Source organism: Vulpes vulpes, chromosome 14, assembly GCF_048418805.1.
Source record: "Vulpes vulpes isolate BD-2025 chromosome 14, VulVul3, whole genome shotgun sequence".
Classification (NCBI taxonomy): Eukaryota; Metazoa; Chordata; class Mammalia; order Carnivora; family Canidae; genus Vulpes; species Vulpes vulpes.
In genome coordinates, this window is record NC_132793.1 from 25,762,599 (window position 1) to 25,790,226 (window position 27,628).

At 51.3% G+C, this 27,628-nt stretch overlaps 1 protein-coding gene across 2 annotated transcripts in view; it reads left to right on the forward strand.

The window, feature by feature from the left end:
• The window catches only part of NOL4L (nucleolar protein 4 like), a 130,992-nt gene that overhangs the window by 25,714 nt on the left and 77,650 nt on the right, over positions 1-27,628 (forward strand). Inside the window, exons 1-2 of one of the 2 annotated variants that reach the window (XM_072736133.1) lie at positions 15,054-15,315; positions 23,663-23,818. In XM_072736133.1, coding sequence (XP_072592234.1) covers positions 23,747-23,818 — 72 coding nt within the window. In that variant the 5' untranslated portion in view covers positions 15,054-15,315; positions 23,663-23,746. Of the gene's footprint in view, positions 1-15,053; positions 15,316-23,662; positions 23,819-27,628 lie in introns of those variants that run through there. The other variant, XM_026009900.2, reaches the window with a different exon arrangement.

The following is a 27,628-nucleotide window of genomic DNA, read 5'->3' on the forward strand; positions in this document are numbered from 1 at the left end:
GGAAATGCTAAGGTACAGAACCTGTTTCTAGAGCTAGAGAGAACTGGTCCATGTCAAGAGTTTGCCCCCGTCCATTGTGCAGGGCTTGCCAGAGGTCACAGCGCTTCGTGGAGGGTAGAGCCTCCCACTGTCCGTTCTCCCACGGAGCATGCCCAAATAGGAAGATTCGGGAAGCCACTGGGTTGCTCCTGAATTCCTTGCAGAGGAGGCCAAGGACCCGCTTTCGAAGTGTGTCTCTGTAGAAGTAGTAGGTAGACACCAAGGACATGTTGAGAATGTTCTAACTAGTTATTTTGCTGCCTTCAGCACCATCCACAAAGCAAGTGACGAAGGGAGTTGGTGCTGTGACTCAGCAGATGAGACCACAGGGCAGCTCAGCAGCCAGGGGGCCCATCGTGGGGGCGGGATTGGGGGGTGAAGGTGGACTCCACTTTACGGAATGGGCTGAGTGGGTGGGCCCCGCTTTACGCAGTAGATGGGCTCCGTGTTTGTGGCTACCCCATCAATGTTGACATGCACAAATGGCTGTCAACCTTAACATTGTTTCACTCAACCTTCATCATATCCCTGCCAGGTAGACGCCACTACCCCATGTTACAGTTGAGGAAACACATCCCCGAGCCACGGAGCCCATTGCCCCAGATCACAGGGCTAGATTTGAACTCAGGTCTGCCGGAGTCCTAAGAACCCCACTCTGCCCTCAGCAGGAGCTGGATCAATATCCCATAACCCGGCTCCTGCATTGCCACATGGCCGTGTGGTCAGCAGCCTAGGCTCCCGGTCTTCCAGCTCAGGCTCCTGACTGGGTGGCCCTGGGCAGGCCACGCTCTATCTGCGCCCCAGGACATCTGTTGTACCTGAGGTTGACTCTGGCCAGTCCCTTCTCAGGCCAGGGCAGATCAGCTGGGTGGGGTGAATGGACGGGGTAGGGCAGTTTCCCCAGGGCCGAGGACACTTTTGTGGGCAGATACCACACAGCTGATGCCCCGTGAGATGGGACTGGACCCTGAGCAGAGACTCACAGATGGACCAGTCCCTGCTCGGCTCTGTGACTTTGGGCCACTGTCTTTTCCGTTCTGAGCCTCCAGTTCATGTCTCTCCAGGTTCTCTGAGGGTGAGCTTTTGGGGGAGGTAAGGGTTTAGGGGACAGGTGGCAGAGGATGAGTGAGGCAACTTTTGCGGACTCTGGGAGTTAATTTTACATTTTTTCCACAAGGATTTGATTTCAAGTTGCTGAGCAAAACCAAGCCTGGCAGAGCAGACAGCCCCAGGGAAGGCCCCCTACTCCATAAATTAATGTTTGCTTCGGAAGAGGAATGAAGCTTAAAAGCTCCAGAAGCCTTGGATTTGCTGCTCCATGATCAGGGAAACAGGCACAAAGGCAAGAAGTGCCCCGGCACCATGGAGCTTTGCTTTGCCTTTTCTCCTTCAGCATCTGCGTATGGAGCACCTACTATGTGCAGGCACCATGCTAGGCCTGGGTGGGGACCATGGCCCACCCCATCTGTGCCCTCACGACAGTCACCATCTACCAGGAGTGATAGCCACTGCCTCTCTTGCCACACAAATAAGTAGTGTTGCCATTGTGAGAGGTGCCACAAAGGAAAGGGTGCTCACAAGGGCCTGACCCGAGCCTGGGGGATCAGGGGAGCTTCTCTGAGACAATCTGTTCATTTGCTAGGGCCGCCATAGTAAAGTATCGCACACTGGGAGCTCCAATGCCAGAGATTTCTCTTTTCACAGTTCTGGAGGCTATAAACCCAAGATCAGGTTGTTGGAGTTCGGTTTCTTCTGAGGCCTCCCTCCTTGGCTTGCAGGCTTCCTGTGTCCTCACCTGGGCCTCCCTCCTTGTATCTCATGCCCTAATCTCCTCTTCCTAAAAAGACACCAGTCAGATTGGATTAGGGTCCACCCTAATAACCTCATTTAACTTAATTCTCTAAAAATTCAGTACACAGGCACAGAGTAGGACTTCAACATAGGAATTCGCAGTGGGGAGGGGCTGAAGGCGGGACACAGTTCAGCTCCTTGAGCCGAAGCCTCAAAGTCAACGAGAAGTTAGCTTAATATAGGGAAAAAAGTGTTTCAGGCAGAGGGTACAGCGTGGGCAAAGGCCAGGTGGCAGGAAGCAGCATTTGGCCGTCATGGCTAGAGCACAGGGAAGGCATGGAGAGAGGTTCAGGACGAGGCCCAGGAGATGGAGTCCCCGTGCAGCTGCTCCATCTCGCCCTGACTGCATCCTTTTCCGATCATTGGTTTCCTCACTGGTGAAACAGGAGTAACCAAATCAGTCTTGCAGGGCTGGGAGCCTGGAATGAGGTCACATAGGTCTAAGATGTCCCATGGCAGCTCCTAGTAGATGTTCAAAATAAGTCATCCCTTTTCTCTTCCCTGCCTAGACCACTCTTGTTAACATTTCATAGCCCCCTCCTTGTCCCCTACCCTGATTTATATGACCCAGCTTGAGCTATAGGCCCAAGAAAGGCCTTGGCAAACATTATCATGATTCGGAGAAGCCGGAGAAACCATTTGGATTTCCTGGGGATGAAGGAGAAAGGGACAATTTTCTGGGGAGGTGCCTGTTTGAGTGTGCCTGACTTCTGAACTCTGTAGGCCCAGGCTTGGATTCTCAGTAAAATGTCTGAGCCTCCTATGAAATAAAAATACCCTCTCTCAATATAATGTTGCTGCCCTTCATTGCAAAATAAAAGGATCTCCAGTGATATTAGCCTCCTTCTCTTGGGGCCTGTTTGCTGGGTCTCTGCCCACAGGTCACTGGTTTTCAGTGGCTGCGTAGCTGTGACAAGTGCCCGCACGTTTGAGCTTCAGTTTGTATATTTGTGCTTTTGTTTGATACATTCAAGAAATTTATATAAACCGTTTCTTTTAGAACAGTTTTAGGTTTATGGAAAAGATACAAAGATAGTCCAGAGGGTTCCTGTGTAGCCCTCATCCAGTTTCTTCTGTCATTAACATTTGACATTATGATGCTATGTTTGCCACAGCTGAGGAACCCACACAGGTACATCACTAATATTATTATTATTTTAAGATTTTAAAATTTATTCATTTGAGAGAGAGAGACAGAGAGCGTACAAGCAGGGGGAGAGGCAGAGGGAGAGGGAGAAGCAGGCTCCCTGCTGAGTTGGGAACCCAACATGGGGCTTGATCCCAGTACCCTGAGATCATGACCTGAGCCAAAGGCAGATGCTCAACCATCTGAGCCACCCAGGTGCCCCCAGTACATCACTATTAACCAAACTCATCCTTTTTTCAGATTTCACTAGCTTTTTCTTAGTGCCTGCTTTCTATTCCAAGATCCCAATCAAGACACCACATTACATTTAGTGAGCATGTGTCCTTAACTTCTGATTTAAGACAGTTTCTTAGGACCCAGTTTTATTTTGACAAATATTTTTGAGCACCTACACTGTGCATTGTTCTTGACGCTGGGGAAAGAATCCTGCTTTCCATGAAGCATATATTTGGGGGTTGGGAGATAGGTCACAAACAAGCAAATGTAAATATTAAATATATCAGGCACTATATAGAAAAATAAAGTAGGGAAAGGAGATTGGCAAGGAGCTGCTATTTCATAGGGAGGTCTGGGCGGGCCCCCTTATGTGGAGACATTAGGGCAGAGACGTTGGGGGGTGAGGGCCTCCAAGTGGGTATCTGGTGGAAGAGTATCTAGGCAAAGAGCAGAGTAAGTGCAAGGGCCCTGAGGCAGGAAGTGCCTGGGGAGCCTGAGGAATAATGAGGAGGTCAGTGGGCTGGTGCCCAGTGTGTGGGGGCGAGTGGCAAGGACAGATCTGTGTAGAGGTGGGAAGGTGGCAGGGCTTGTGTGAGGGCTTCTGGCAGGGCTTGTGTGAGGAATAAGAGAGAGTGATGTTCGTGAGGCTTGGAAAACTGTCAAGTTGGGTTTCCCTCTCCATCTCCTGTGTTTAGAGCTGCCTGGCCCAACCCATCCTCTGGCTGAGGGCCAGTAATAGACCACTGGGTGTTTGTTTGCTTGTTTGTTGTTTTAAAGTGTTACATTTTTCAAAGGTAACCGAATCTCATTCCTTAAAAAAAAAAAAAAAAAAGAAACCGGATTCATCAGGTACCAATGTGCAGTGAAAAAATGTCTCCTTCCTAGTCCTGTCTGCCAGCCACCAAGCGCCCCTCCCCAGGGGCAACCATTATTATTTCTTGAGTATCCTTCCAGAGGATATTTTATACATATATATATATATAAACACATATGCACATATATTTGTAAGGTTTCTTTCTATTTTTACACAAAATATGTTGTGCAAATTTTCTGTAGGTTGCTTTTTCTCTTATAATGGCTTTATTGAGATATGATTCACATACCACACAACTCACCCATTTAAAATACAATTCAGTGGATTTGGGTATATTCAGAGTTGTGCAACCATCACCACAATCAATTTTAGAATATTTTCATCATTCCCAGAAAGAAACTCCATACTCCTTAGCAGTCAGTCTTTACTTTCCTCTGCCCCCACCCCCTCCCCCAGTCCTGGGCAACCACTAATCTGCTCCTTTCTCTGTAGATTTGCCTTCTCTGGACATTTCCTGTAAACAGAATCATACAATATGTGGTCTTTTATATCTGACTGCTTTTACTTAGTATAGTTTTTTCAAGATTTGTCCATGTTATAGCATGTATCTCATTCCTTTTATTACCAAATAGTATTCCATGGTATGGACATAGCACATTTAATTTATCTGATAAGAGCTGATAGGCATTTCGGTTGTTTCCACATTTGGGCTATTATGAATAATGCTGCTCCAAATAGTCATGTACAAGTTTTTGGATATATGCTTTCAGTCTCTTCCACTTATGAGTGGAACAGCTGGGTCATATGGTAATTCTACGTTTAACCTTTTGAGGAGCTGCCAGACTGTTTTTCAAAGTGGTCACACCATTTTACGATCCTACCAGTAGGGTATGAGGCCTCGATTTTCCCACATCCTCGCCAACACTGACTATCTTAGAGCTAGCCTAAGTGCATGTGAAATTCTATCTCATTATGGTTTGTATATCCCTGATGGTTAATGATGTTGAAAATCTTTTCATGGGTTTATTGGCCATTTGAATATCTTCTTTGGAGGAATATCTATTTAGATCCTTTGACCGTTTTTAATTGCATTACTTTAGTGTTTTGTTATTGAGTTATAAGGCTTTTTTATATATTGTAGATGAAAGTCCTTTATGAAATATAAGATTTGAAAGTATTTTCTTCTAGTCTATGATTCTCATTTCATTTTCTTTCTTTCCTTTTTTTTTTTTTTTTTTAGATTTTTATTTATCCATTCATGGGAGACACACACAGAGAGGGGGGGTGCGGGGGGCAGAGACACAGGCAGAGGGAGAAGCAGGCCCATGCAGGGAGCCCGATGCGGGACTCGATCCCAGGACTCCAGGATCACACCCCGGGCCGAAGGCAGGCGCCAAACCTCTGAGCCACCCAGGGATCCCCTCTTTCCTTTTTTTAAAGTAAACTCTGTGCCCAACATAGGGCTCAAACTCACAACCCCGAGATTAAGAGTTGTGTGCTCCACTGACTGAGCCAGCCAGGCGTCCCTCTTTTCATTTTCTTCATGATGTCCTTGGGAGTGTGGAAGTCTTTAATTTTTATGAAACCCAATTTGCCTTTTTCTTCTGTTGCTTGTACTTTGGGTGTCATACTTAAGAAACCATTGCTTAATCCAAGGACGCGAAGATTTATCCTTGTGTTTCTTCCTGGAGTTTTATAGTTTTAGCACTTACATTCTTCAGGTTGTTTTTCCATTAAACAGTAAATTCGTATACTGTTAGAGCATAAGTCAGAACATAAAGAACTTTCTTATTCTTTTTTACAGCTGCATAGTATTCACTTTTATGGGTATACCATAATTATCTGGCCCTCTGCTAATGGACATTTAGGTTGTTTCCAATATTTTGCTCTCATAGAAATACTTCAGTGAACATTCTTGACTATAAATGGCCATTTCATACACATGTGAGTTTATATCAAAGAGTAGAATTGCTGAGTCCATGAGTGATTTTTTTTGGTCTTTAATAGTGCCCTCCACTCCTGGCAGCAATGTCTAGAGTATGAACCATTAATTAATAGCCATGGTTACTGTATATTGAGTGCTCACTGTGCACTGGCATCCCCTCACAATGACCCTGATGGTCAGATTTAAATCCCCACTTTACAGTGATCTAAGGTCATATGGTCTGTCCAGCTCCTGAGCCTGCTGACTTCCCACCATCCTGTCCTCCCTATGCCTTCAGAGTGCCTCGAACCCCTTCCAGAAAGACTACTGGAGGAATGCAAACTCTGCATGTGGTGCCTGGCACATCTCTTTCTAAGACCATACTTACTCATGCAGAAGGCAGAGGCTGGCTGGTCACTAGGGAGTCTTGAATGAGCAACTATGGTATGCTTGGCACCGTCCCCAGAAGTGCCAAGTGGTCTTTGCTCTCATGCTGCATCCCTCCTAGTAAGCAAGGCAGCTGACTCAAAGACTTCAGGACATGTGGTCTGACCCAGGGGCTCAGAGGTCTAGCTCTGGGTCAGGCAAATGTGGGTTCAGCCCTAATTCCATCCCATGTTGCTCTGGGCATTTCATGTCCCTGCTCAGTGCCTCAGTGTGCCTATAAAATGACATCGCAAATAGTACCTATTGGCATGTCAAAATACACTAACTCTATTCTCCTGGTTGGCAAAGTGCTATAGGAAAGAAACATAGGTAGGGATTGAGGAAGTCTTCATGGGGCAGTGAGTGGAAGGGCATTTGAATGAAACATGGAGGGAGGACAACTCAGGAGCCAGATGATGGCATTTCAGGCAGAGGAAATTATGTATGTCCAGGCACGAGGCAGGCCAGCCCCTGGTCTAATGGGGGAAGAGAAGCAGCCAGGATGGCTGGTGTGTCAGGTTTGTGCTGGGGCCCGAGTGAGGAGGGGATACAGCTGGAGCTACTGCCAGGACCCTGAATCTAGATGTGGGTATTGGGTATTATTTGACTAATAGTAGGGAGCCATGGAATTATAGAGCTAGCAGCCCTGCTCAGCACATTCCTCATATGCAACTTGGGCTACCTCCTCAGGGCAGACTTCCCCAACCTCATTTCTTCCTGAAAGCAGGAAGCAGTGTTTAAGAGTGAGAGTTCTGGGGCCAGGCTGCCTGGGTTGGTCTCTGGCCCAGCCACTTAATGTGTGACCTCGGTCATGCCACATAACCTTTCAGGGCTTTAGTGTCTTCCACTATAAAAAGGAGTTGTTGAAAAATAAATAAATAAATAAAAATTAAAAAAGGAGTTGTTCATATTTCCTAGGGTTCTCATGAAGAGTAAATGAGTGGGTACCTGGCTGGCTCAGTCAGTAGAGCATGCAACTCCTGATCTTGGGGTTGTAAGTTCAAGTCCCATACTGTGTGTAGAGATGACTTTTAAAAAATTTTAAAATCTTAAATAAAAAAAAAAGTAAATGAGTTATTATAGGTAAAACAGACCAGTGACTGGTATACAATAAGTGCTCAATAAATGAATTTTTACAAGAAAGCCGACAAGGCATTAGGTTACTCTGTTTTTCAAATGGGAAAATTAAGGCCCTCTGCAAGAGTGAATGGCCAGGGTCCCTTTAGAGTTACTCAGTGTTCATTCATTCCTTTATTCATTCAATAAATGTTTCCTGAGCACCTACTTTGTGCCAGGCTCTGGAGGTTATTTGGGATCCAGTCAATGATAAACAAGACACCCAGAGAACTCCTGACCTTCCCCTAGGGTGCCCTTCCGAGGCCAGAAAGGAATCAGGATTTTAACATGAAGTGTCCAGCTCCAAAATCTGGACAAAAGGATAACAGGATTCAAAATGACCCACATTATCTCATTCTTCCTACAGATGAAGCAACTGAAACGCAGAGTAGAGAGGCAGTAGCCAGGCCACAGGGCCCAAGTACCACTGCATGCCTCTCTCCAGTGCCCTACAGGACCTGGGACAGGAGGTCAGGAGCAGGGGATATGGTAGAAAGCAGCTGGATTCTGGCTGTAATTTAAAGGAGTGAACAGGATTTGCTGGTGGAGGGGATGGGTGTGGGGGCAACGTGAGAGAAAGCAGAAATCCAGGATAACTCCAGGGTTTGGCCTGAGCAAGTGGGGATGGAGATGGTTTCTGCTGGAGGAGAGATGGTGAATAGCTGGGGAGTGGACAGGGTGGTGGTGGTAGTCCAAACACTTATTGGATGGATGGATGGATGGATGGATGGATGGATGGATGGATGGATGGTTTCCCTGGCCCTCCAAAGCAACCCTACTCACTCGCTTTCGGATTTGTCCAGCTAGCCAAATGGAGGCAGAGGAGAGCCCCAGGCTGGAGGTGTGACTTCCCCTTGGAGGCTACAAGATGGACGAGGTTCAGGGATTGGGTCCTGAGGCTGTCAACATCAGGAGGTTCCATCCAAAGTTCAAGATTTCTCTTTCCATGAAGTTTCCCAATTTTTAAGTATAGTAATACATTTAAAATTGTAATAAATCTCTGCATGCCCCCCAAAATATGTCCATAGGCCCCATTTGGCCTGTGGCCTGTTTAGGACATTTGGTATGTGGGTCTGGAGTCAGAGTGCCAGGGTCTAAGTCTGGCTCTCCATTCTTAGCTTGTGTGACTTAGCCTCTCGGAGTCTTGGCTTTCTCGTCTGTGAAATGGGAACAATAATAGTTCTCACCTGCTGGTCTCATAGTAAGGGCTCTATAGCTGACAGTGAGGATGAAGCACTATTCATGATGGATTTTATTGGCAACCATGGCAGAGGATGCCAAGGGGGAAAAGAGCACTGGGCTCTGGTGCAGTATCCCATCTCTCTCCTGACAAGCTTTGTGACATAGGACTAGGTTTTTAGACCTCTCTGAGGAAGAAGTGTGTTGTTTCTGGAGTTGGGCAATGGCCAGCATGCCTGTTGAGGCCTCTGAGTCCTCACCCACCTCTCCCTCTCCCTACCTCCTTCGCTCTAGCCTCACCCACCCACCACCTCCCACCCCTCCACCCTGCAGCCAGAATGATCTTTCAAAAGCACAAATCTCAGCATGGTCTTTCCCTGCCTGGAGAAAAACCATGTTGGCTCCCTGCTGCCTTTAGGAAAAAGCCCAAAGAACCTTAGGCTGGTATGAGGAGGTGGGAGACCGCCCTCACCTCTCTTGTCTCATCTCCTTCCACCAGCCTTGCTTCTGTACCAGCTGCACACAGCCCCTCATCCAGCTCTGCCCGCTGGTGATCCATCCAACAGTTCTGGAGCGCCGCCCCTCCCTGGATCCAGCCACTTCCTTCCCCGAGTGACCGATGGCTTCTCCATGGTCTCCCTACGTTCCCTCTCACCCTTTCCTCTCTGTAGCCCATTTTCCACAAACAGCAAGGGATCCTGAGAAAAATGCAGTTTGGATGGTGTCACCTGCCTGCTTAAGATCCCTCCGTGGCTGCCTATTTCTCTGTGAGGGAAGCCACAGGCCTTGTCCCAGCTCTCCAGTCACAGTGTCGTTTCCCTACCAGCTGCTCACCACTGCCTTAGGTGCTGATCACCTTCTTACCTGTGGGACCCCAGAGTAGAAGGCCAGTGGCAGCATGCCACCACCAGAGATGGTGCAAGCCCATCCACCATAAACATCCGAGACTCAGAGAGGTCAAGTGACTCGCTGTTCCCCTTTCTAGAGGCTTTCCCTGTGGCTTCTTCAGGAGGACCTCCTTGCCCACCCGGCCACAGGTGCTTGTGGGGAAAGGCAGGGCCGCAGGGTCTGCCTGGGACTCTGTAGCCACGGTGCCTGGCACTGGTGTCCGCCCTTTCTGTTGGCAAAAATGCCACTCATCTCTTGAGGCCCAGCCCGAATGTCACCTCTTCCTTGAAGCCTTCCTTCTTTAACACAGCCCCACGCCCCACCCTGTTCCTGAGGCCCCTGGGGATCACTCCCTCCCGGTTCATCCCCTGCCGGCAGAAGCTGCTCTGTCCTGGTTTCCTGTGAGCTTTCTTTTCTCTCTAACTGTCTCCCACACTCAACATTATAATTATCACTGGATGGCGAGCTCCTCAAGGCCAAGGAGCGTCACAGTGAAGAGAGCTCATGTTTATCAAGCAAGCGCCGGCCCTGTGCTAAGCACTTTCCTGCATTCTCTCTTTAAATCCTCACAACCCCGTGGGGTTGGCTCCCCTAAAAGCCCCACCTTATAGAGAAGCTGGTGGAGCTTCAGAGGTGTTAGGTCACATGCCCACGGTCACCCAGCAAGTCTGACGCCAGAGCTGGATCTCCTAATGACAATGGCAATGACTTATATACAGCATCTTCCACATGCCAGGCATGCGGCCAAGGCCCAGCCAGGGGCTTCCACCTCACAGGAACGTCTATCACAACCACATTTTATGGCCGGGGAAACAGAGGCCAGTGAAGCTCAGTGAAGCTCAAGAGTAGGATTTGAACCTATGCTGTCTGGCTCTGGGTCATGCTTGCAAACCTCGCACTGTCTGACCTGCCAGGAGGCTTCTCCATATCCTGGCACCCCCAACACCTGGAATAGCAGCCGGCCCCCAGGTGCCACTAGTTAGTATGTAATGAATGAGGGAGTGGACATGGGACCGGGACCCTGCCCCAGCCATCCCAGAGCTGTGTCTGGAAGTTCAAAGATGGGCAGCCCCTCTCCCAGGCTCGGGGCTCCCCCCACCCAGTTGTCCAGACAGCCCCGGGGAAGGACCAGATCCATAAACATGAGGCTCCACTTGGGCCCAGGAGGGGCTCTGGGCACTGTACAAGTCCTCAATATTATTGCTTTATTGTCATTTAAATGGAGCCTGCCTTAAACAGGCCACCCAGTTCTAGCCACCAGCGCTGGACAAAACCCCCATTGAAAAGCCAATTACAATCACTCCATCTAAATTGTCATGGATTTGTATAGAAAATTACATCTCCATTTAGTCCTGAAGCGACGTCCTGGGCATGGACAGAGGGGAGGCTGGCCCATTTACCCCGCCGGCTCAGCGCGGGTGCCGCGGGCAGAAGAGAAAGCCCAAGCTGCTGGGTCTCGGCCGGCCTGGGGAACAAAGGCCAGTTTGTGGGGGCCTGGAGAGAAGCTGGGCCTCTCAGGGCGGCTCAGATTCCAGGCCTGGGCCGATGGACCCTGTACCGCCAGCTGGTCTCCCCTGCTGGCGGCTGTGGCCAGACGAGCTCCTGACAGCCGGCTTCGGGCGGCCCGTCAGCCCTGCCACCAACCAGGGTGGCTAGACCTTGGCTCATGTCCACACTGCCAAGGAAATGAAGAAGATTTAGCTCGGGGAGCACTGGACTGGGATCCCAAGATCTTGGTTTCATTTATTCACTCATTCATTCATTCTCAAGTTATTGAGGAGTGCCTGCTGGTGGTATAAGAAGCACAGTAGCATAGAAATGAGCTCCAGCTTCGGAGTATTCTGGGTTTGACCCCAGGCTGTGTCCTCAGTAGCTGTGAAGAAAGTCTACTTCGATTATTCATTAGTTCTGAAGTTGTGGTACACCTACTATGTGGCAGAGGATGGAACAAAATGGCCCTTGGTCTTGGGCCTTAATGTCAGGGGCGGGGGTTTACTGTTTCACAAATGATAAGTGTTCTGAGGGAAGTGAATAGGGGCTGACATGGGCTTTTGGGACTCTATATAAGTAGGCAGTTTGGAAGGAGCTGGTCATGCCAAGACAAGTGGCAAGGGCATTCCAGGCAGAGGCAACAGTGTCTGTGGGTAGGGCCATGGGATGGGGAGTGAGGCAGGCTGGAGTCAGCAAAATGAGAGTGTGGCAGGTGACAAGGTCAATGGGGGCACCCTGAGGATTCTGGCTCTCAGTTTCCTCATCTCCAAAAACAGGAACAATGACCTTAGCCACCAGGGCTTGGGCCAGGACCCAGGAGATAATGTACATGGGATCTCAGAATGGTGCTGGGCACAGGATGCTCCTGGCTAACTAAGACTTCGATGACTTCGATGGCGCTAAATCTTGAGGGCACAGCCCACTCCTCTGGGTCACTTGGAGTGACGGCTCAGGTGCTTTGCACGCATTAGCTCCAATCAGCCCTATGGGGTAGAGCTTTTTTCCCCCTTTCCGAGATAAGGAAACTGAGGCAGTGCCACCAGTCAGCTAATTATTTATTATTATTCCAATAATTCTTACTACAGGTTACCCAAGGCCTGGCACAGAGCAGATCCTCAAAGAGTATTTGTTGAATCAATGAACACACCTGGAAGGAGGGTACTGGGCAAGCGTGGGAGATTCCTATCTGTGTGTATGTGTGTGAGTGGCTCTGGGACTAGGTATAGCCGTGGGATTCTGATTTGGACTCTATGTGACTCTGTCCAATGACTGAGTGCAAGTGACTGTGTCTGACAGTGTCACACACTTGTCTCCTGGAGTCCTTGCCTAAATGCTCAGTGGCTGTGGTGGGGACTCTGTCAGAGTGACTGTGTGTGTGGCTGTGTCAGACTGTATATCACTGCCTACACATGTCTGTCTGGGCCCAAAGGGACACTTGGCACCCTATCAGGGATGGCTGGCAGGGCTGGAGGCTACTGTGGGGCAGGGCGGGACAGGTTAGGTTCAGAGGTGAAGAGGGCAGAGTCCCCATCCTCCCCCACCCAGCCCTACCAGGCAGACAGGCAAATGGAAAAAATGTTCACACCCGGGGCAGGCAGGCGGGTGGCTGCCCCACCAAGGACTGCTCTGTGCACAGAAAACAAGTTCTTCTGGTATCAGCTCGAGTTTGGCAGGAAGTGGCTTTTGGGTGGCAGGAAGTTGGATTCAGCTCATATCAGCTCCGGCCGAGGGGCAGGAGAGCAGTTATCTGGGGTTAAACAGAGTTACCGAGAAGCGGGGCCCCAACGCCCTGTACCCGATAGAGCTGAGGGCACAGCCCACCCCTCCTGGTCATTTGGGATGATGGGTGGGGAAGGGGAGGCCTTGTAAAGAAGAGCTGCCACCTATCAAATGCTACTGGGCCCCAGATCCCAGACAGAGTTCATCATCTACCTCCTATGACCCCTGTTCAGCAGGTGTGCAGACTGAGACCCTGAGAGGCAGTGACTTACCTGGGGTCACCAAGAGAAGTGGGGAGAAAGGGAAGAGAGAGGCTACAAAAAATTTATAACTATCTAGAGACAAGATAAAAACCAGGAAAGAGGGCAAAGAGGAGAGGGGAGATGGGAACAGGACAGGGAAAGTAGTTGAATGAATGCAGAAAGCAATGAGACTAGGCCAGTGGGAAAATTTCTGGGGTGCTCACTGTGTGCCAGGCTCTCCCAGGAACATCACAACTGACCTTGGGTCCTGATCCTGAACCCATTTCCCAGATAAGGGGATTGAGACCCACAGAGCCTTGCCAGCTGAGCCACACCTGGAATCTAGATCTGAGCCCAAAGCCCACGTTCCAGGCCATGCCTCCTTGCCCAACTTCCAGGGAAGGGAAGTGGCTGTACTAAAAGGGATTCCCAATTTTACCACCTGTTTGCCTGGGTATACTGTTGTGGAATTCACCCAGTTGGCCCATGGAGAGTCAGGATTCAAACCTGTGCAGAGAGGCTGCAGAATTCATGTGCTTAACCATGTGACAGGGTGTGCCAAGCACTATGCCAGAGCAGACCGAGAAAATCATGGCTTTGCCTTCAGGCTGGAACCCAGAGGCTGAAGCCCCAAAGAGAAACTGAATCTCCCAACTCCTAGCCCTGGACACTCTTGTACCCTTCCACTCAGCCCCCAATGGAGTCCCTAGGGAGTGGGCCACCGGTCCTTCTGTTCTCATCCCAAAAGCAGCACCCAAGCTGTTCCCTGGCTATGATGCTGATTTGAAGCTCAGTTTGTATGTCGTTTGCACATTACTCAGTGCATGTCAGAAGGTACGAACATCTCCCTTTCCCAGAGAGAGCTGCTGGGCCCTCCTGCCCTCCTCCAGACAGCAAAAATGCCAGCCGGCTAGACAGGGAGCTGCGCCCTGGCCTCTGACAGCACCCGCCTGCTGCTGCCTCCCCCATTCCCTCCTGGAGCCAAATTTAGGCAGCTCTGCTACAGAGAGATGGGGAGAGTAGAGGCAGGAAATGGCGAGGTTGGAGGCAGCCCTGCCTTGGCCTGCACAGGGTGGGGTGGCCCCAAGGGTACCCCTGTCCCTAAAGCCCTTGGCCCAGCCTCCCCCACCCCTCCTCCCACAGGAATGTGGGCCAGGTTGGGGAACGCAGGGTTCTCAGCTGCAGCCCAGGGTGCTGGCTACTCTGGCCGTGAGGGAGGAGGGAGAGATGGAGGGAGGGAGGGAGGAGGTCATGGCCGGGGCAGTGGGGAAGGGATCAGATAGCCTCCTCCAGCCCCAGACACTGGCTGCCACTGGGGACAGGAGCCCGCTCTGCTTCTCAGCACTTCCTGCCCCTCCTTGATGTGCCCACCTGGATCTGATTCTGGGGTAGGGGGCAGGAGGTACAGGCTGGGCCTTTGGGGGGACTGAAGTCTCCCCAAAAGCTCCACCAGTCTGTCTCCTACTTGGGCTAGACTTTTGGCGGTCTTGGTTTTCCTACCTGGGAAATGGAGAGGCTGGCCTAGAACGATTTCAAGTATCTACCCATGCGGAGAGCAAGGGTTTCTGGGAGGTCTGATAGAGATTAGGGATTGTGACAGTGGCTTTAGGCCTAGGAACTTAGGTTTTTCAGGTAAGGTTCCTCATTGATGTGGGATGTGGGTCGGCTGAACAGTGAAAGACCCGGGCTGGATTCTAGCCATCAGGAACCTGGGGGTGGAGTTAATAGTGCCCAGCAGCTGGAAGCATGGATCCTGGGGTCTGACTGCCAGGGTTTGAATTCCAGCTCTGCTACTCATGACTATGGAGAAGTCGCCTCAGCTTTCTGTGCCTCAGTTTCCTCAGCTCCGAGATGGGGGTTAAAAACCTCCCAGAGCTGCTGGGAAAGTGAAATGAGGCAGTGAATGTTTGGCACACATTAAGTGCACCGCGATGCCAGCTACCAGTGTGACTGTTTTGTCTCCCCGAGCGGTTGGGAGGCCCCCCCGCCCCCCCTCCACCCGCAAGCTATAACGGATGTGGATGCGATGGGGAGGCGCTGTAGGTTGGTGGTGAAATGGACATCGGGATGGGGTTCAATCTGCGTGACCCTGGGCAAATGGCCACACCCCACTGCGCCTTGGGCGGGGAACAGCAGAGGCGCCTACCGCACAGGGCCTGCGAGGATTACACAGATCAGGCTTGGCACAGCGCCTGGCACATAGCGGGCGCTCCCTGAAGGGGAGCTGGCCAGATCGAATGGTACCGGCCCGCACAAAGGACAGGTGGGCAGCGTCCCCGGGGGTGCGGGGGGGGCGAGGGAGGCGGGCGCAGGGCAGGTGCGCGGGGAGTGGGAGGCGGGGCTGGGAGAGGGGGCGCGCGAGGGCGGGCGCGCGGGCGCGCAGCAGGTGCGTGTGGAGTGGGCGGGGCCCCGCGCGGGCGGGGTCTCCAGGTGAGCGGACGCGCGCCTGGAGGCTGGCGACGGGGGGAGGCGCGCCGCCCTGGCCCACTGCCGGAAAGCGTCCCTGTGTCTTTAACGCCCTCCTCCCCGCGGCCCCCCCGCCCCCTTTGTGCGCCCCCCCCCCAAGCCGGGCTGCAGCCGCGGAGCCGTCCCCCCTGCACTGACAGCTGGTATCTAATTACTGTGTGAGAATGGAAAGTCAGGCTGTCCCAGCTCCGGGGAGAGGGGATTAACGTCTCCTGCAGAATACACTTCCTCTGGTGGGTTGCCATGGTTACTCTCATTACCTGCCTGCCCGCGAGGAGCCCGCGCGAGCCGCTCCAGCAGGCCCTCCGAACCCGGGCCCGGCGCGCGCGCACCTCCCGGCTCCTCCGCGCTTCTCCCCGCCCCTCCCCGCCGAGGCGCACGCGCGTGCGCCGTGGGGGGAGCGAGGGCAGCCTCACCCCCGCCCCGCGCCCCGCGCCCGGCGCCCCGCCCCCGCCCGAGCAGCTGTCAGCGGCGCGCGCGGCCCGGCCAGCCCCTGCGCGCGCTGTCAACAGTCATTAGCGCGCGGGCCCTCCCCTCCCCCTCGGGCTCCCCTTTACCCCCCACCCCGGCGCAGGGTGGGGCCCGCACCTGGGGCCTCGCTCGTTAGCGCGCCGGGCCGCCCGCCGCGGCCCCGAAGGGACCCGCCCGCGGGGCCTGCTTGGCTCAGGGTCGCCCCCTTCCGCCAGAAGCCCCCCTCAGCGGCCCCGCTCCCTGTCCCTGGCCGTGGCTCCCGAGGGAGGCGGGCCCCCAGAGTCCTGGAGCGTGCCACTTTAGAGTAATAGCCACAGTGGGGCATTTATGGATGTCTCGCCCAGGGTGGGCGCTATTTGTGCACCGTTTGGGTTCCCACAGCCGTCCTGTCACATTGTGTCACCTCAACACAGGAGGAAACTGAGGCCCAGGCAGGCCAGCCCATTAGCTAGGGTCCGAGCTGGATTGGCTTCAGGCCTGTGGTTTCACCCCTAGAGCACCTGCGCCTCGTGGACGCCCCCAGGCCACAATCCCCAGCCAGCCCCCCTGGCCCTGTCCTGCCTTACAGTGCCTTTGGGGGCTCCCTCTTCCCCCCCCATCCTTTCAACTGAGATCATTGCCCACCTCTTGCCAAAAGGGGGATACTTGGGCCCACTGTACCCCTTTCTCTTACTGCCCTTCCCCCCATCCTTTCCAAATATTCCAGAGCTAACAAAAAAAAAAAAAAAAAAAGGAAAGGAAAAAGAAGAAATATTCAGAGCTGTTTGAAGGATATGGCATCCCTCAAAGGTAGCGCTGTCGTTCGGGGGCTGATCCCAGGCAACTTTCTATGGCCCGGGGTGTGCATTTCGGTCCCCAGCGTGATTTGAAAGAAGATGGAGGTTCAGCGAAGCAGAAAGGAGGTCTTGGAATATGTGAGGCCTGTTCCAGATGGCAGGTGCGCCGCGGTGGCGGCTCGGCACTAGCAGTTGGAGATTGTGCACAGGGGTGGAGAAGAGGCAGGTGCTACACTGAGTCCTCAGTGCCTTGTTTATGTATTTATTTATTTATCGGGGGTGTGGTCTCCTCCCTCGCCCATCCCGGCGGCCTCCAAAGCTCATTGCAGCTATGGGTCCTACAATTCTGGTGTAGATCTCTATTTTGGAAGGTTGTTTATTTGTTTCTTTGGTTTTGGTTTTGGTTTTCAGTGCACAGTAGGTAGTATTTATAACTGAGAGATATTCAAATGCCGTCCTTGTTCCATTTAGGCCATGCCCTCTCCTCAATCACCTGATTGCTTGGCTTTACAAACGATGACCAGCTTTTCTTGAGGATCCCAAGGAAGAAATTTCCGGATATTTGGGTGCAGGTCTTCATTCTGGTTTTTTCTTTTCGGGCTTTCAGTTTAATGTAGCTTATACATTGTCTCTCCACCTCTCACCTTTCCTTCTGAGAATGCTTTGCAAGAGGCTGACCCCTTTCCTCGGATCTTCTTTCCAGCCCGAGGAGCTGGAAGGAGACTTTGTAGGGGATCCCCCCACAAAAAAAACCCTGCTTCTCCCACTTGCAAAACCTTAGTCCTGCCTGAATTTATTAAAATGTGGTTTGGGGGACAGGAGGAACAGCTACAGTTCCAGAAGTTGGAAGTAGCCTGCAGCTGATATTGGCAGTAACTTTTGCCTGTAATGGTAGCTGTTTAGCTGGCTGGCCCAGATAGAATGGAGCAGCATCCTCACATTTGCCTGTGCAATCAACCCCCTGAAGTCCTGGGCTCCCACATAAGCGGTGGCCAAAGGTGTGTCTCTCCGGGGGTGGGTTCTGCTGACTGACTTTCTCCTCTGATGGCAATCTTGTTGATCTTTATGCCTTATCGAGAGCTGGATCTGAAATGCACCAAAAGGGCACATCCTAAGGACTTTCTGTGTGGTTTCTTCCTCTACCATAGGAACCCAGTTGAGAAATGTCCCTGCTATTTAGCCACATCCTCTCAATCATGGCCTCATCGTTGCTGGAAGGCACATGCTGCTAATATTGTGGTGGTGGGGCACTAACCAGTACTCTGGTGGCCTGAAACGGTGAGCCCATCTTGATAAGTGTATAACTCCTTACCAGCAAGTGACTTCGAAGTTCCAATGGAAATGACAGAACTGAAATCCATTAGCAGTTGGATGGGGGTCTATTTAATTGGCTTAGTGGGAAGACAGGCAAGGTTCAGTCAGATTTCAGTAGCTCACCTGAGGTAGGCCACTCCGGCAGAGGCCTAATGGCCTGGCCAGATCTGCTCATCTCCCTTGCATAGGTCTGCAGCCCTGGATGTCTCAATCTTCCTTGTGCTGAGCACTCAGATCATTTGAGGAAACTGAGGAATCCCAAAAAGACCTGTCAAGGGATGACCTGCTTAAGTATGAATGAACTTTGCCAGGGAGGACTTAAAAATCTGATGTCACATTGCTGAGTACTCCTGCCCTTTCTATCCATAATCTGCATTAAGTCACTGAGCAGGTGTTTTGAATTTGTACTAATGTTGCCCAATAAGATTCTTTTGTTCTCACCATTAGGAAAATTGGCCTTCAGTGATGGAGAAGAAAATATTAATATATTAGGCCTAGAAGCACAGAGCAAGAATATATTTAAAGAGCCAATGCCAGTCTCCTTACTAGTTACCTCCCTATCTGAGTTATGGAGACACTCTAATCAGTTCTCAAAATCTGTTGTGCATCAGAATCATCGGGGGGCCCTAGTAAAACCCCCAGAGAGTGAGATTTGGTGGGTCTGAGGTGGGGCCTGAGAATTTGCATTTCCATCTAGTTCCCAGGTGATGGCTGTCTCTAATGGTCTAGAGACCACATTTTGTGATCACTCTTCTAAATATTGTGAAACATGAGCAATGTATAAATAGACATTTGGTGATTTCCTCAATAACTTGCAACCTGGCCTTTAGTTTAGAATCCGAACGGGATGGTTTAAAGGAAGATGGTGATGTCCAAGGACAGTAGTCATAGTAGCTCCATGAAATTTTTAAAACTCTTGCTATGTCTGGTTTTATTGGCCTGGGTCTAGCTGGCTGGCTTGGAGTTGGCTGGTTTGAAAGGATGTAGTGTGTTGCCATGGCAATATTCTTCCCCAAGCAGGAAGGCCCCAGAGGTTGATCCTGTGCAACTGACCATGTATTTCTCATGGCTTTCCCGTGGGGTGCTTCAGGGTTCCGTTCCATCACTCCTGGTTGGTGTTCCCAGGAAGCTGGGGATAGTCAGGAGTCTCTAGGCCCCCTCTTCATTCAGCCTATAAGTGAAATGAGCTTTCTTTATCAAACGGAGGCCCAGCTTGCTTAGGGCCATGGATCAGATTAAGCTAATTTGGGTACAAAGCAGAAGTGGCTGGTGGGGACATCCCAAGGCTATGGGGAGGGTGCTTTCTGCTCCTTTAATTAGCAGCTCCTGCCTTGTAGCACTGTGTCTAGATTCTCAGCTAAGGAAGGCATGCCTCTCCTGCAGCACTTAGCATGAAGGTTATTACCTCTATGGATGCGGGGCATGGCAGAGATGCCTGGTGCACGTGACTGCCGTGGGAGCCCTTTGTTCTTTTCCCAGGGTTCTCCTTGAAGGACAGACAGATATCCTGGTGTTCTTCCCTTAGGGTGTAGCACACATGGTGTCCAGGTGGCCACAGCTCACCTGAGGACAGTTCAAGGTGTGGTTCTGCAGAGCTTGTGTGGTTTGAACTGGGACTGGGACAAGCCCTTTCCTCTCCTGTGTACATCTCTGCAACTGAGATAAACCAATTCTAGGACCCAGGGTTAAACATCAGGGGAGATCACAGTAGAGTTTTAAAGAGGGAGCTACTAAAAATGATCCCTGAAGAGTTTCTCTGGGATAATTTTATAGTCACATTGGACAAGATGCAAAGCTTTTGGGTACCCGTGTCTGTCTTAGAAAGAGGTGGGAGGCTGGGACAGAGGCCCAGCATTGGGCAATATATTTTGCTGTTTAATCTGAGTTGGTTAGTTACACCTTGACGTTAGGAAAATTTATGTCAAGTTTGTCTGACAGTCTTAGTGTGTTACTTAGGAATTGAGCATGTCCTCTGATGGTGGGTATTAGCTTGGGGGACCCATGCTGTAACCTGAATGGATCAGAAGGATGGAAGAACAGATTCCAAAACCAAAATGTTCGAATTCAATGAGTCCAAAGGGAAGAGATGAACATTTATAAGCCAGATGCCTGACATACATTCTTAACCTAATTCTTAGAACAACCAGCCACAACTTTTTAGGCCCATTTGACAGGTGAGGAAACTGAGTTTCCAGAGGTCAAGAAGTCAGGTGGGGCACCTGGCTGTCTCATTTGGTGGAGCGTGCGACTCTTGATCTCAGGGTTATGAATTCGAGCCCCACGTTGGCAGTAGAGAGTACTTAAAAAAAAAAAGTTCAAGAAGTGACCTGCCCAAGGTTACCAAGCTGGTTAGGGGACACTTCGCATTTCACCTTCCTAAAATATTGTCTTTCACAGATTATTTTCTTTCTCCATTCCTTCCCACCAAATTTTATCTCCCTTTTCCAGAAGTATCTGTGTTCTGGCTTGAAATAGTTGTTTTTTTTTTTTTTATTTATGATAGTCACACAGAGAGAGAGAGAGAGAGAGAGAGAGAGAGGCAGAGACATAGGCAGAGGGAGAAGCAAGCTCCATGCACCAGGAGCCCGACATGGGATTCGATCCCGGGTCTCCAGGATCGCGCCCTGGGCCAAAGGCAGGCACTAAACCGCTGTGCCACCCAGGGATCCCTGGCTTGAAATAGTTTTATGAGCAGAGAGATGTATTCAATTTTAAGCAGCTAGATTCAGCTAGATTCATTATTATGCCTCTAGATTCAGATTATCAAAATGTTGTGGAACTACCCCATTGTACTTTTAAAAATATTTTTTAAAAAGATTTTATTTGATTTTTTAAAAGATTTTATTTATTTATTCATGAGAGACACAGAGAGAAGGCGGAGACATAGGCAGAGGGAGAAGCAGGCTCCCTGTGGAGAGTCCAATGTGGGACTTGATCCTGGACCCTGGGATCACGCCCTGATTGGAAGGTAGATGCTTAACCGTTGAGCCACCCAGGTGTCCCTTACTTATTTACTGAGAGAGAGAGTGTACATGAAAGCAGGAGTGGGGGATGGAGGGACAAGCAGACTCCACATCAAGCACAGAGCCCGAAGTAGGGCTCAACCCCAGGAGCCAGAGACCATGACCTGAGCTGAAATGAAGAGTCGGACGCTCAACTGACTGAGCCACCCAGGCACCCCTAATATACTTTTTTTAAAATTAAAGCTTAACAACATGCAGAAGAGTACACAGATTGTGAAGTGTCCAGATTAATGGCTTTCTATAAACTGATCACATCTGTAAAACCACCACCCAGATCAAGAAATAGAAGCCCAGTTATGTTTTTATTCTTACGATCCTTTTGTTAGTTTTTGCCAGCGTGAACCTCTGGTTGGAAGTATAACTGGGCGATCATAATATTTGTCCCATCCAACTCTCAGCAGTATTTGAAGATTCCCCTAAAACGCTGGGTAGTTACAAGTCAGCTAGTGAACAAGTTTATCACTAATGATCCCTGTTTATAGATGGCCCAGGACTTCAGATACCCCCAGCAAAGAGGTAACAGTAACTCCTGAGCGAGTCTAAGAACAGAAAAGTCGTGGAATTTTACAGCTCATCTCATAAGTGAAGCTCAGGGAGGCTGAAGAGTTTGCCCACAATCTCACAGCCAGGAAGCAGGACCAGCAGGCATCTCCTCCTACACACACGTACACACACACCCAGATGCATGCTGAGAAGTCCCCATTGAAATGGATCCTGCCTAGGAAGGAAGCCATTGGCAAGAGGGTCTGTATAGGGCCAGGGAGGTCACCCCCCGACAGATGCCACTCTAGGATTTGGCACCTTCCACTCCAGATGCCTATCTGCTCTCAAGTGGGCCACTGGCAAAAACGCAGCCCTGTTTACCCGTTACGGTATGTTGGGAAAGTTACTGGATAAAACCAAACCCTGTCTATGGCCAGAATGTTTTGTGAGCAGGGGTCCTGTTTAGCACCGTCTCTCTTTTTCTTGGACTATATAAGACTAGATCCTAACCCAGCTCCGCCACTTACCAGTCACTATACCACAGGCAGGTCCTCTCCCTAGCAACCTCCTAGGCTTGTTGTAATGTTCAGCCTTATCATAGCGAGGGGAAACTGCAAATAACAAAGCACTCCGTGATTATATTTATTCCTAAGTTCCTCTGGACTGGGCTTGCTGCTTAGTGCTGCACGGGTATCTCCTTTATTCCTCTCTGTAGCTCAGATAGGAAAAATGCTTCTGTTCACCCTATTTTCCAGGTAAAAGACCTGAGGTTAGAGAAACTAACTGCTCCTGGTCACACAGCCACTTCAATGATGGGCCCCATTCAGACTGAGGAAGAGTATGTCTAAATTACCCTGCCTGGCTGCCACTTAGAAGCAGTCAATCATTTGGTAGGCATTTCTTGAGCTTACTGTGTATCAGGCATTGTTCTAGGTGCTAGGGAGGCAGCTGTGAGCCACCAGACGAGGCCCATTCCCTCCTAGAGCTGACGTTCTTGAGCCATGAGCAAGATCCTTTAGGAAAGAATTCTCTGGGAGATTTGGGTTTGTACACTTTTAGAGAAAAGCCTGCCTCCTTTCCCCCTCAGTCCTTCCTAAACACACACACACACACACACACACACCTACACACACACACACCTACACACACACACACCTACACACACACACACCTACCCTGGGTTTGTGTCTCCTGTGCCCTATCAATAAGGACCTCACTGAACAGTCTGCTCCCTTATGGGCTTTGGCCACATCCCCCAGCCTCCTGCCTTGCAGTTTCCCTGCTCCCTCCCAGCCCTGCTAGTGGGAGTTGGCAGGTGTCTGCCCAGCAGCAGGACCCATCTCAGTCCCGGCACGCCTTTTCAGGACCAGCTGACAGCAGTCACGCCAGCCTGATAAAGAGACTCGGGGGGTCCACGGCCACCTTGCTCATGAGGCCCTGCCACCTCCACGTGGCCTTGTGTCTGTTATTCTCTGTATCTCCAGACACAAAGAGCCTGGGTCTGTTGCTGGCGCTCAGCTGCTGGAGTGGGGAGGGCGGGCAGTGGTGACAAGCTTTTCAGAAAGGCCAGGGTGGAGGCAGGAGTCACCCAGGTGATCCAAGCCATTCCCCTGGGACCCCAGCCCAGGACCACAGTGAAAGGTTACCACTAATTGGCGAGCTCCTGATGGGGCTGCATCTATTTAGCACCCCCCCCTCCCCAGAGGCTTCCAGGATGGTCTTGGCACAGCATGTGATGTGAGAGCTCCCCGCCTGAGTCTGGCACAATCTGTCTGAAATTGTGAACATGGAGCCTCTTGGTTTTTTAATTTGTATTTTCGTTGTTGTCATTCTCTGCCCATTGTTTTTGGTAGATTTAGTAGCAGAAGCCACCCTGACTCTGGTGACCCCGTCCCTGGGTCCGTCTCAGCCAGCTCCTTCCACCCCCAGCCCTCCAGACCTACCACTGGAGGCCTTGCGGGTCAGGTAGCAGCGCCGCCCTGCCCCCGACCCTTTGCCAGGCCTCGGGGCCCAGCTCTCACCCTGCCGTCATCCCCGTCATCCCCGACACTGACACAGCTTGTCCGCCCTGTCGCAGGGGGCAGATGGCCTGTCGGAGCCGGAGGGCATCTCTCTGAAGCGGGTCGCTGTGGTGGAAGATTTCTTTGACATCATCTACTCGATGCACGTGGAGAGCTCGGCGGAGCCAGGCAAAGCCCCCAAGCACGCCGGGCAGAAGAAAACCTACCGAGCGGTGAGATGTCTGTCTCTGGGCCTCTGTGGGCAGCCTGGGGCCTTGGCAGGAGGCCATGGGCTGCGCACATGTTGGGCGGGGGCAGGGCAGGGAGCTGAGGCGTGATGAAACGGCCTTTGGGGACCCAGGGGGGCACAGGGCAAGGGCACGGCAGCCAGAGATGGCTCAAGGGGGGTGAGGGGGCGGGTTCTGTGGTCTGAGCACAAAGGAGAAGCAGGTTGAAGGGAGTGAGGGAGGGAAGGAGAAGGATGAGAGCAGGAGCAAAGCCCTCCTCTTCCTAGTTTCTGCTTCACTTGTTTCCTCGCCCCAGCCCCTTGCAGCCTGCTCTGGGACTGTGGGGGTGGGGGTGGCCAGATAATAATAATAGAAAGAGCAAATGCTTCCATTGCATTTACTGTGTTCAAGGCCTGCCCTACATGCTTTCTCTGTGTGAGTTCATTCAATCCTCTACCACCCTATGAAGTCAGTACTGGAAGTTCCCCAGGGGAAGTCTGAGGACATGGTCCCTACCTTCAGGGAGATCACAATTTTATTTGGGGTAGGGAGGCTGAGAGCAAAACTGAGACATGAGAACCAGAAATGTCTCCAAGACTAGCTTTGAGGGAACAAGAGCCCCCAGGGCATTCAGCGGTAGTACCTCCAGACACAATACATGGGCATTCAGCAAAGACATGTCCTCAACCTCCCCATGTGTGACATTCAGTGCCAAGCCAGGGGGGCTTCATGGAGAAGATGGCATATAAGCTGGCATTCTAAGCTTGTGTAGGCAGAAGGGAGCAGAGATAAGAGTCTAGGGGTGGGAAACGTCACATATGGGGAGGTAGAGGAGATGGTAGCCAGAGCAGGCGGGGCCTACCTGTGTTCTGGTCCCATTCCCCTGTTGACTGCCATTGCCGTAGCTCTCGCAGAGCTCTGAACCCAAGACCCACCACTAAACCAGTAAAGCCAAGCACTCTACTTTCATTCAAGCTTCAGAGCAGTCATGTGACTGCAGTCCCATTTTGCAGTTAAGGAAACTGAGACCCAAAGAGTTGATCTACCTGCCTAAGGTCACATAGCACTTAAATGGCAGTGAGCTGGTGTCCTCATGCCCCCCCATGTGTTGACTTTTTTTCTGACTTCTTAGAGACCTATCCCTATAACCAGGTTTCTCCACCCAAGGCAGCTGTGAACTCCAACCCCATCCCTATAAATAGCCTTGGACTGCTGTGGAGGTGGCCTGTAGAAGTCTGTGATTTTCCCATATGGCCTGATTTTTAAAAATTCCAACTATCTGGTTTGTCCTTGTCCTCAGAAGATGGCCTTTGGGGATGCCTGGGTGGCTCAGTTAGTTAAGCATGTACCTTTGGCTTGGATCATGATCCCGGAGTTCTGGATCGAGCCCCACATTGGGCTCCCTGCTCTGCAGGGAGCCTGCTTCTTTCTCCCTCTGCCTGAGACTCCTCCTGCTTGTGCTCTCTCTCTCTCTCTCTCTCTCTGTGGTAGAAGATTTCTCTGTCAAATAAATAAATAAAATCTTAGAAAAAAAAGATGACCTTTGCCCTAAATGAGTCTTATGGATGGACCCATGTGCCCAAGGACCTCAGAAGATGAGGGTTTGGGCTAAGGGAGGCAGGAGATGATCATACTACCTGCCCTACACCTCCTGCTTCTCAGTACATGTGTGTTAGGAAAGGGAGTTCTGAGGGTATTCCCACCAGAGGGTCACAGATGAAGGGAGTGACACCCAAGCCAGAGACTTTGCAGGCCACTTGGTATTCATGAGACCTAGCACATTTTCTCAGCATTTAATTTGCCAGTGCCCGGCAACTCACATGTGCCAGGCTCTGCACTCAAAGCACTTCCCGGGCACCAGCTCTCTGAGCCTTCACGTGTGTGAGGGTGTATATATGAAGCAGGTCCTACTTTTATCTCTATTTTACCAATTGGGAAAATGAGGCTCAGAAGGAAACATAACCTGCATGGAGGTCACCCCACTGATGTTCAGAGCCAGGCTGCTGGCCCCCAGAGCCTGTGCCCCGACCACTACACATCCTGCCTTTCTACAAACCCCCTGTGGTCAGCTAGTAAGCCCGATGACTTGCTGTGGTCAAGGTAAATGGGCTTGGGCCCGCCAGACCACGTGACTTCCTGGGTCCCCTTCACGTCCAGCACCAAGCCTCACACCACAGGCATTCCCTAGGTATTTATTTTAAGATTCATTTATTTGTTTGTTTATTTATTTATTTATTTGAGAGAGAGAGAAAATGAACCGGGGGAGAGGGGCAGAGGGAGAGCATCTCAAGCGACTTCCCGCCCTGATGCGGGGCTCAGTCTCACAACCCCGAGATCATGACCTGAGCCAAGAGTCAGAGGCTTAACCAACTGAGCCACCCAGTCACCCCCTTGTTGCATATTTATGAAGGCCAGGTTGCAGCCTCTGTGCTGTCGGGAGGGCAGGGCTGGGCTGGTCCCGCCAGCCTCTGTGTCCCTGGGCCAGCTTCTGTGTCCCTGGGCCAAGCGGACATGTAGCCCTTTGCTCTGCACTTCCTGGCTTCTAGTCCATATGCCCGCCGCGTGCCCCACTTCCCGCTGCCCAGCCTGGAGCTGGCACATGACTGGCAGTGGGCCAACTGGGCGGCACACAGAGCTGGAATTTCAGCAGCAGGGCCAAGGCTGAGTGGAGCAGGCCAGGGCCCTCCTGCAGTGGGTGTGAAGGCCAAGGGGGCTGCTGCACCTCCCTCCTCCCCGGTGTGCCTCCGCTCCCTCCCCCCCTTCCCCATCTGTCACCCTTCTCTTGCCACCCTTTTCCTTTTTTGGGGGTGGGGGTGGTGCCTGGATGCTTTTGTCCCCCTTCTTTTCATCTGCTCCCATTTTCCTCAGCCCAAGCCTTGCTCTTCAGTCTTATCCATGCCTGGGAAAGAGCCCCCAAGAAAACTCAGTGCTGAGGGCTGCAAGGAGGCACAGCCTGGCCTCGTGGCATTTGCATCGGGCCCCTGGCTGAGGGTTTTGGGACCTGTCTCTGTGTGTTTTACCAGACCTGAATCCTGGGACTGCCTTGCCCATCTGTAGGGCACCTGGAACCTTCCAGATTCTTACAGGTCTGTAGTGTCTGCAGGAAGCAGGGGCCTGGAAGGGCAATAGGCAGACTTGTTCAAGGACATTAAAGCAAGCACATTCTTCTGTGGGGAAAAAGAAGCTTCTAGCACCCACCACAGTCCAGCAATATATCAGAGAGAACAGGTAATGAGCTTTCTGAAACTGAAGGCATATACGAGTCAGGGATAGAAGGCCATTTATAATGGATTATGCAGGGGATTCCCATTTGGGGCAGGAAGTCCCTGCCTTACTCAGATGCACTGTGACCAGAGGACCCAGAGGACCCGTAGGGGGACTTGCCCATGCCCCAGGGTCAGGGGAGGGTTCTAAGTGGTTCTACAGAGTTCCCTGATCCCACACAGAGGACTGGTCCTTTTTCAAGGGCCTTTTCTGGAGTCTGTACCCATTTGGGTTGGAGCAAACTGTTTGCTTCCTTTCCCAGGGTGTTGGTAGGCTAGATCGAGCTACAGAGTCTGGATCTGGCTGCCCAGACCATTTTGGAGTTGGGGCCAGATGTGGTCAGCAGCTGTTCCAGGCCCACCACGTGCTAATCCACCGCAGGGCAGCAGGAGGATCTTGTAAAGTGGTGCAAATCCCCCCAATTGGCCTCATCTGTCCTTGTCGGCCCCTGAGCTGGGGAGCAAAAATGGGGCCTTACAAGTCAACAACTCTGCAAATAGCTTTTGCTCTCCCTGCCATGAAGTCTCCCTTCATTTTACCACTAAGAAAAAA